At 42.5% G+C, this 10063-nt stretch overlaps 1 protein-coding gene across 1 annotated transcript in view; it reads right to left on the bottom strand.

The window, feature by feature from the left end:
- CROCC2 (ciliary rootlet coiled-coil, rootletin family member 2) overlaps window positions 1-10063 on the bottom strand; it is a 117277-nt gene that overhangs the window by 64328 nt on the left and 42886 nt on the right. Inside the window, exon 11 of the mRNA XM_018567897.1 lies at window positions 3490-3565. Coding sequence (XP_018423399.1) covers window positions 3490-3565 — 76 coding nt within the window. The remainder of the gene's footprint in view (window positions 1-3489; window positions 3566-10063) is intronic.

The raw sequence follows: 10063 nt of genomic DNA, 5'->3' as shown, positions 1-10063 counted from the left end.
TTGTGGCGGCAGGCAGAGCAGCATGTCCGCTCTGCTGCACAATGTTTGCAGTGTGCCTGCTGCCCCCTTTTGGGCCAGAGCGTCCCAGGCTGCTAAGAGTTGGGGGCTCTTAGCAACCTGGGATGCTATGGCCAGTGTCCTGCTCAGCTCCTGGCAACCAGTGACATCACTGGTTGCTAGGAGCTGAGCGGGATGCTCTGGCAAGCATCCTGCCCACGTCCAGGCAACCAGTGATGTTACTGGTTGCCAAGAGCTGAATAGGATGCTCTGGCCAGTGTCCCGCCAACAGCACCCCCTGCCTCCCTAAGGGGCTAAGGTTGCCTCTGATCTTGTCTGACCTGTACCTCCCCACCACAGCAAACCATTAGATGATGTAGATTGGCCTCATTCTTCATCTACGTTTACAACAGCTCCTCATAGATGTATGCAGTCCTTCTCTCAAACAACAAGCAGAGCTCGAGGCCATGGGACTATGGCAAAATAGAAATGCTACCTTTTGAGGTTGATTTACTAAAGGCAAATAGGCTGCTCACTTTGCACTTTGGGAATTTACCTTTAGCTTAGAGAATGTGGTGAAAATTAATTTTGTAAAGACGACCCAATCAAGGGCAAGGAAAAGAAAAGAGTATTTTTACTTGTGCATGATTGGATGATGGAGGTCAGCAGAGCTTCACCTGATTCATTAAAGGGAAAATTTTCTTGCAAAGTAAACATTTCCTTGCTAAGTGAACTGCCTATTTGCCTTCAGTAAATCATTCCCACTGACTGTACAGGGAGGTACAGGAGAATTAGCAAAGCATGCTTACTTGTGATATAGATACATCCTCAGGATAAGGATTTCAAACGTCTTAAAAGAAAAAAAAAATACCTGAGGAGAGGGAAGGGATAAAATACCAATATTAACATTGGTACCTGAAGAAAAGAGATTTTCTATAATAACCTAAAGAAACTTAAACAGAGGGCAATGGGATGTGATTTGATGCACTCAAGAAAGGTCACATTTCAGGACCTTGTAGGATATGCAACACTGACTTTTGCAGTAAGAATATAAAAGGGATTTTATATAGTCTTGTGTCATGGAAAGAATTTGCAAATTAGTAAGCTAAAGGAAACTGATTCCTGAAGAGTAGGGAGTTCAGAAATTCCTACAGAGAGGAAAAGGCATGAAAGAATGAAGCATAATAAGGAGTATAAGACCCAAATATAGGAAGAGACTGCACAGCAAAATAGGAGAGTAGGTGGTATAGTACATTTCTAACCGGACACAAAAGGTACCTCAGGAATGAAGGCACAAAAGACAGATAGGAGTATCTGTCTTTTGGAGTAAGGAGTAGGAGTAAGTAATGAAAGCCTGAGCTTCACAACTTATAGGTAGCACTAACACGTGAAGGGGGACAGTCTTCATGTAGCGGGCTAAGCGGAAAAGACTGAAGATTTATGGCCTCGAGTTCTGCTTGTTGAATGAGAGAAGGACTGCATACATCTACGAGGAACTGTTGTAAAGGTAGATGAAGAATGAGGCCAATCTACATCATCTAATGGTTTGCTGCGGTGGGGAGGAGGTATACCCCGAGCACCTGATATATCAGGAGTAACTTGGCCAATGATAAAGCCAAATAGGTGTTTACTATTGAAAGGAGAATAAATGAAATGGTACTTAAAAGAGAACTATGGGATAAGTGTTTTTCCCCTTAGTTCTCTTTAGGGTAATGGAAGGACATATACTAACCTCCTCCCATAACCCAAAGCTCAGTATATTACGGGCTATTGCCCGCAATATACTGAGAGTGCCGTAGCCGGGATGGCTCCCGACAATACTGCATGAGTGACAGCTGGCACTGGAGGATCGGAGAGGGGTAGGGGGGAATCCCTGCGGGGAGCGGTGACTGACAGTAACCGCAGGGAGACGATCAGCAAGTGAGGGGATCGGTGCATGTTTCTGCTCACTTCCCAATCGATAGAGCCGACCTGTGACAGCTTCTTTGTCACAGGTCAGCTCTAACTATGAGGATGAGTGGAAATCACTCACCTCATAGTTCTCCTTTAGGCGCATCCTCGGTTTCCCAAGCATGGAGCCATAGTGCTCTATGCATTTGAATAGACATCAGGCCCATGTGGGAGGCAAGCCTAGATGCCGGTAGTAGATCTTCAGCAGGGCTGTATACATTCTATCCAGATGTCCCAGGGTATGCATATCTATCCTGGAGATGGAATGGTCTCTTTTGTAAGCAAAATCCATTCTGACACTGATGCACAAATTTGAATCACAGCCTGTATAGGATGAACACTGATACCTTAGGTATCCAGTTGATACCTTAGGATGGAGTAAATCAGTAACATCAATAAATGAAAGAGAGTCACTATTGGCAGGCAGTGGAACCAGAGTTGATACCAGATGATTCCAAGAGTACTGTCAAAGCGATAGCGCTAACAGTACAGTGTGTCTGCCAGGCTGAAAGAGGTTGGAAAAGGAAGTCAAAGAAGGCACGTCACACTAGTAGACAACACAAGCATGCAGTTCACTGGAAAGCGCTCTGCAGCTAACTACCACAGTACACTAAGGTGGGGAAAGTGCCACTGGCAGGTTCACATTCCAGGATACCCCCTCAATCTTTAGTGTAAGGACACGCCGATCCACATAGCTGATATACAAAGACTAGTTTAAGCAGCGAATTAGAGATACCAGATAGAAAGAAATTCCACAAATAACAAATATATTGATTGAAGAGAAGAGAATGAAAACAAAAAATGAATTAGGGGTTTTCCACAATAGAGCAGAGGAAAAGGCATCTGACCTCCTAGGACAGTAGTGTCCGGGCCTGATTGTTGGAGGTGGGGTTATGTGGGGGCTGACTTAACATTTTTTATTTGCCAGTGTCCAAACCTCCTAAAGGCAGCAGCATATCCCATATGTCATGGACATAATCCTGTGTCCCTCAATGGAAATATATTATGTGCAGACAAAAATGAGAAACACAGGGCACATCTGAGGGTACTAATATTATTACAGATAGGTGTCACACAATAGCATATGCTTACGTATTAAGATGGCTGAGGTACCCCTTGGTACACAACAGCAAAAACCACTTTCTATTACTGGTCTCATGAATGGAAGGTAGAGCACACCTCATCTAGTGTTTCTTTGTCTCCACATACATCACACCCCTTTGGGTAAGTCAGAGGATTCCCGCTCTTAAACGGTTTATTTGGTTTATGTTTCACCAGGTACCTTGGACTATATGTTCCCCATAACCATGATTTGAGGTTCATATTCTATAAATGTTATTATGCTACCACATAATGTAAATACTCTCCAGATTATATAAAACAAACCAAATAATTAAGAGCAAAACCTACAAACAGAAATGCCACTGACATTAATACAGATTTCTACATGATTTACAAACTCTATTCTTCTTGTGGGTCACATTCAGCTGAATTTAACCACTGAGGGGGTTTAGCAACAGACTGAATTACCAGTTAACTCACCAGTTTGTGTTTCTCCTTCTCTAGCTTACTGTTCTCTTCTTTAAGCTTGTCAACCTTTAGCGACAACTCTGTCACTCTGTGAGAAGAAATTGCAAAGTATTACAATGATAAATTACATTTACTAAACAATTACAGTTTACGATAAAATTAGGAAACTGAGTTTCATTGTTTTATTCAACCTGCCCTTTCTTACTGTATAAAAGAGTAATTATTAAAGAAGAACAGCAGTATTTGGACCTAAACTGGCTGAAAAACAATACAATTTCTGGATGACCAATAATGCCTAAGTGCAAGATGAAAAAAAGAGATCCTGTTAGTGCCCTGCCATACCTCAGCAGGTCTAAACAAATGCGTAGGCCCCATGTCGCAACAGATGCTTCCTTATTGTACCTTACCTCCCAACTTTGCAAAAAGGAAAAGAGGGAACACGTTACAGTATGAAGTATGTAGGCAAAGGACACACATCTGCCATGCCTCCAGTAACATGGACCATGATGATTATTGCTCAAACAATGATTGGTTTAACCCCAAATTTCTTTTTTAGTCCCTACATTTCCTTTATTTTGGCTTTTCAAAATAACAAATGGAATAAGTTAAAGGCTATATAAAGGCAATAAAACTCTTGATAGTTAATAATAAAATGTTTATGGAGATATAGATACAGTATCAGGCCAGAAAGAGGGACAACTGAGGAGAAAATAGGGACAGAGGGATTTAGTTCCTAAAGAGAGACAGTCCCTCTGAATGAGGAACAGCTGGGAGCTATGTTGTGCCTAACATGATGTAATGAAGGGGTAAGTTAAGTAGGTGAGCACAGACATAAAAGTTTTCAGGGTGTCAGGTCCTGAACAGCAAACTTACTTCTCTCACTTTGCAAAACAAAAGGTAAAATAATTCACAGATTGGATTTAGTGATTTCAGCAGCTCCTATTTTCATAACAATGTCCAGCTTTTCCATGAGACTGGGTTTTTCTCTTTTAACTACAATCATCAAATGCCCTAAATGTTGAAGGAGGTAATATAATAGGCTCAACCAATGATCATGAAAATGGACACTACTGCGTTCCCTGGACACAACAACATCATTGAGAAACAATGCAATGTTCATATAGAAAACTGCTGAAACAGCAGTTAGAGGAGCACCAGAGGATTTGTTACACTTAACCTCAAAATAATTTGGCTTTCAGTGCATGTGTGAGAAGGGGCATTGCACAGAAGAAATACAGGAAAAAGAGGATCCTAAGAGATTATTCAATACCTGTAGGCATAATTAACAAGTTTATATTAATGATGACCAATCAAGCACCTAAGACTGTATTAACCTCCTCCAACTAAAGTGCCCACGTCTACTTTGTAAACAGATGATTGGGTGACGTACAGGCTACAGTCCAAGGTAATGAATCACGCACACTGCTAACACCATCTCTTGGATTCCGGGTGTTGTCTACAAGTATGAGACAAAGGAATCTATTTATCCCAATCATAAGAAAAGTATCAAGCCTTCCTGTTTCTTTCTGTTTGCGTTTTCAGCCCCTTAAGAAGGTCAGAAGGTTATTGCCAATCCGGCTACTTATACAGGATAATATTTCCGGTCCTGACAAATGGTTTCCAGCTTACAGCGTCAGAAGTGTTGGCTCAACCGTGTCATCAGCATTTCTCATAACAGTTACTGTAATATTTATGTAAACTTCGTACAGGTGCTACAAGTGTGTGAGACAAGAAAAACAAATCTGGACGGACTAAAAATAAATGGCGTTCTTACACTTGTGTCGAATTTATTGATGTGGTTTTGCATTCATGGTAATTAAGCCCACAACATAAATGAGTAAGATCCTGTAATGATAATATCAGTGTGCGGCCTGACTTTGAAGGGATTGATTGATATAAAAATGAGGAAAACCTGAACTGTTTTATATAGTAACCACATTTAGTCCAGGTTTCCATATTCTGTCATTATGATAATCCAGCATATCTCTGCCAGATAAGGGCTCATTCACACCAGCTAAAACCTGCCATTTGTTTTAGTGTGCGGACTGGTGTCTGCTGTTTAGCAGTGGTTAGGAGTGTTGCCTTGCATTGTCACAATCCAAGGGACTGTTTACCTTTTTAAAGTGACACTAAACTCAGGAGTTAAATCTTAAAAATGCATTCAAGTACATTAACTATTAACAAAAATGTATCTTATTTGTGTATCACTCGGCTGTAGATCCCCAAATCATCTCTGAATTGGTGCTGACACTGTCCTTCCTTCTGGAGGGGGGCTACTTTTGTTCCCCATGGTCCCGTGATGGACTACAATCTCAATACAAATTAGTAAACTAAACGTGAGATTGTAGTCCATCACGGGAGTGAGCTTAGAGCGGTAGCTACTTTATAACACACACAGGGACCAAGGAAAACAGAAGTAGCCACCCTCCAGAAGGAAAGACAGTGTCAGCACCAATTCAGAGATGATCTGAGGATCTACAGCCGAGTGATACACAAGATACCAGTGGCGGAACAATCGCCATAGCAACCCAGGCGGCTGCTATGGCGCCCGAGGCACATAGGGGCCCGGCCAGGACATCACTATGGCATCTCAGGCTGCTGGCTATCACTGGTGGCTGTGAGGAGGAACCCGCCACTGTTCAGATCACTGACAACCTGTCATCTGTGCAGTGCCGCGTTCCTCCTCACAGCCGCTGCTGAGTCACTGACAGCCAGCAGCTGCAGAGGAGGAGGCTGGACCCGGCGTCGGCAGTGATGGAGGCGGGGCCCGGTGACGGAGGAGGCGGAGCCCAACAGCGACCGTGGAGGAGGCAGACAGTGGATAGGGGCTGACAGGTAAGAGGGTTTGACCAGCCCATCTGAGACCCTGCAGAGCCCACCATAGAGAATCTATGGTGGGCTCTGCAGGGTCACTCTCAGGTGGGCTGTTTGGGTTATCAGGTGGGCATAACTAGAAATCCCAAAATTTTGCTATGGGGCCCTGTGATTTCTAGTTAAGCCCGTGGAAGATACATTATATTTTTGGTAATAGTTAGGGTACTTGAATGGATTCTTATGATTTAAATCCTGAGTTTTGTGTCACTTTAACTTTATTGAAGTGTCACAATGTGATACTTCATTCATGTCTCTGCAGCATGTTACGAAGCAGTGACATGCGGTGCTGTGTGATGTGTTGTGTTCCTGCAGTGCACATCACCTACATTGTGGTGGAACGGCACATAGAAAGCAACTGTTTCTATCTACTGTATATGCCTGCATTGATCTGAATAGACAATACACTAACACATGTCACTGCACACAGTGTGAATGAGCCCTAACTGCCCACAATCTGAAATAACCTGACCAGTATCTAGACAGTATTTTCCAGGAAGTTCCCTTGCCTTTGTGCTATAATGGAGTCATTTACGAAAACTAGAGAAAATATGAAACAGTTGCCCTGAACAACCAATCAGGTTTCATCTATGTAAATGTGACTTTATATCACTGGTAAAGAACTATATACAGGACATTAGATCTAATTCAGTAAAAAAACAAAACACATCCATTACTCATATAGGAAGTGGAAAGACAAGTGAGGATAATTTTTAGAGCTTTCTTTGTTTCAGTCTTTGCAAATCAGACCCCGCATTTAACCCCTTCGTGACGGGAGACGTACACTGTACGTCCAGCCACAAAGGGACCAAATGACTTGTCACGTACACTGTAAGTGACAAGTTATTTGCTGCTTTAGAGGGCTGTTAATCGCTGAGAATCAGCTTTTAACATTCATTAATGGATGCCCTTACTACAGAGGCATTCATTAATGAAAGGGTTAACCTTTTTCAGACACCCGATACCTTAATATCGGGTGTCTGAGAGTCACAGCAGAGGGACACAGATGCCGGCTTTTGGGCCATTCTGACAGCTCGTATAGATCGAGAGAGATATCTCTCTCAAGCTATACTGGCTTTTTTTTTTCTTTCATGAATAGATACATCATGTGTCTATTCCTATAATGTATCTATTCCTGGAAGAAGAATGTTTCAGTTTGCTGATCGTTGTTGCAACAATCAGAAAACCCTTAGTAACAGCTGAATCCTGAACTGCTGCAGGATCAGTGTCACTAACTTATTATTGGCTGTTCTGAAGTTTGAAGCAGCCTGATAATAACCAAAAATTTATTAATTTATCAAGCAGTAACAGTGAGATTAATTCACAATGACTGCTTGATATAATTAAATAAATAAAATAACATTTTTAAGTTTAAAAAAAAGTGAAAAGTGTAAAAAAAAAAAACTTGTGAAAAGTGTAAAAAAAAATGTGTAAAAAAAAATAAAATAAGGGACAAATAAATGAATGTATTTATTGCATTTTTTTTAGCTGTGCTGGTGTTGTAAAAAAAATACTACAAATCAAAACTGGGAAAAAAGTGTTTTTTTTAAACATTTTTTTCCTCTTTTTTTATATTTTATTTGTCCTAAGTGAGGCGTTAGACACACATATGTGATATAAATATGTAGCCCTATCTGTCCTCTAAAAAACAATATATAATATGTGTGGGTGCACTTTGTAAGAAAGTATATTACTGACGTGGAAGAATCACACAGCAAAAATGTCAAAAGTGTGTCAGTCATTTACGAACAGAAACTAAAAACAAGCTCAGTCATGAAGGGGTTAATTTTATCTGCAACAGCCACATGTATCTAAAGCCTTGGTTCTCAACTGGTGGGTCGTGACCCAAAGTGGGCTGCGACCCCGTGTTCAGTGGGTCCCCATGGGCCTTCCACTTTTCTAGATGAGAAAAGCCTCCCCCTAGCGCAGCACTGTCAGTTCTTGCGCCAAGCAGCCATTCAAAATATGCTGCCCAGTGCTGAGTGTCAGCTTGAGGTGGGGTCGGCTTCATCGCATGTCCTGTAGAGGTGCCTGGACCGGAGTGACATCACATTCTGGCTCTTGGCACCTCTACAGGGTGTTGAAGGGAGCTGTACAAGCATTGCACATATGGTTGGAGCTCCATCACAGTACAGCAGCCCACACCAGACCCCAGGCTAAGGATCCACTCCAGTTCTCAGAAGGTAGGGAGACTGGGTGGATCTTAAAAAAAAGTAGGGCTGGGGAAATTAACGATTAATTCCTCGATTAATCGTTAAACTTTTTGATCGATTAAAATTCTTTTGATCGAAAATGAAAATACTCACCTCTCGGCCGGCTTCCGGGAGTCCCATCGGAGATCCGGTGACGCCATGGACATCGACGTCCCCGGACTCCCCCCCCCTTTTTTGGAGTGTGTATGTGTGTGGGAGAGATTGTGTCTGTGGTTGTGTGTTTTTGAGGGCCCATTCACACTAGTGCAGTGCAGTGCGTTAATCGCACAGTGCCGTGCGATTAACTCACTGTATTTTGCAATCACACCTACCACGCGTTTTGGTGTGAAAAGTGTATTGCATTGCCATTCTTTTGAATGGCACCCCAAATGGAACTCCCACCCACAGTTCTATTGCCCGCATTGGAACGCGCAGTACAGTACTGCCGTGCGTTCTATTGCAGTGCAACTTGGGTCACGACTTAATGACCAAGGACAAATGTGGGTCCTGAGGTTACACAGGTTGAGAACCACTGGTCTAAAGGTTTTATCCTAAACAGAACACTGCATGACACTTGAGTGGGATAACACACTGGCCGCAGGATAAAATAAAGTACAATTACATGTCAGTGTCAGAAATGTCAGTTTCTTACACCTATAGTCACAGACAGGAGAGAAAAGATTTAAGGAACTCCGGGCAGAAATTGTATTAACCCTTGCAGTGGGGCTACCCCCGCACCGCAAGGGTTAACTGCTTGTTTTTGCGTAGCATTAAAAAAAAGTTATACTCACCCAATCCTCCAAGACGGCAGCAAAGAAAAAAAAGATACCTGAGTTTTTCCGAGCAGGCCTGCTGTTAGACCGGTCCCTGGAGCCTCTCTCCCTCTCTGCTGCAGCGGTCTAGGAATCCTCGAGTCATGTCCAATGCTGAGGGACATACCATCGCTGCAGGGGAGGAGGAGACGGGCTTGAGGGAGTCCTGTTGTCTTGGGTGAGTATAACTTTTTTTTACCCTAGGCAAAAACAAGCAGTTAACCCTTGCAGTGCGGGGGTAGCAAACAAGTTAATAACATTTCTTTCTAGGGTTCTTTTTTAAATGTTAGGCTAGCCCAGCATTTAATGTTCTTTGACTTGTGTAATTAGGCAGCATGATAGAGCTCCATTAGGGGAAGAAAACGGGGAGCTGAGGGAGTGAACAAAGGCTATAGTGTCAATGTGGGTAAATTCTACACTCTACATTTACTTTAGAGGTATTATGATGCTAAGCAAACTGACCATGTCACTCAGCAAGCATGTACACAGGGCCACTGGCCAAAACACATATTCACTGCAGCTGGCTTTCATGAATACTCACAGAGCTGTAATACAACAGCTGACATCTAGATATACAAACTCTTAGGTGACTTTGGGGGCACTCGGGACCAGAAGGGTGGGTTTTGCTTCTGACAGCATTAGAGCCAAAGGGAAAAGTCAAACTGTATCACATGTATCACATTAAGGCTATTAGAATCAGCTTATTAGCCT

Source organism: Nanorana parkeri, unplaced genomic scaffold (assembly GCF_000935625.1).
Source record: "Nanorana parkeri isolate BGI_ZX_2015 unplaced genomic scaffold, ASM93562v1 scaffold1114, whole genome shotgun sequence".
NCBI classification, from domain to species: Eukaryota; Metazoa; Chordata; class Amphibia; order Anura; family Dicroglossidae; genus Nanorana; species Nanorana parkeri.
Note: the sequence above shows the minus strand (reverse complement) of the source record. Positions and strands in the feature narration are given on the sequence as shown.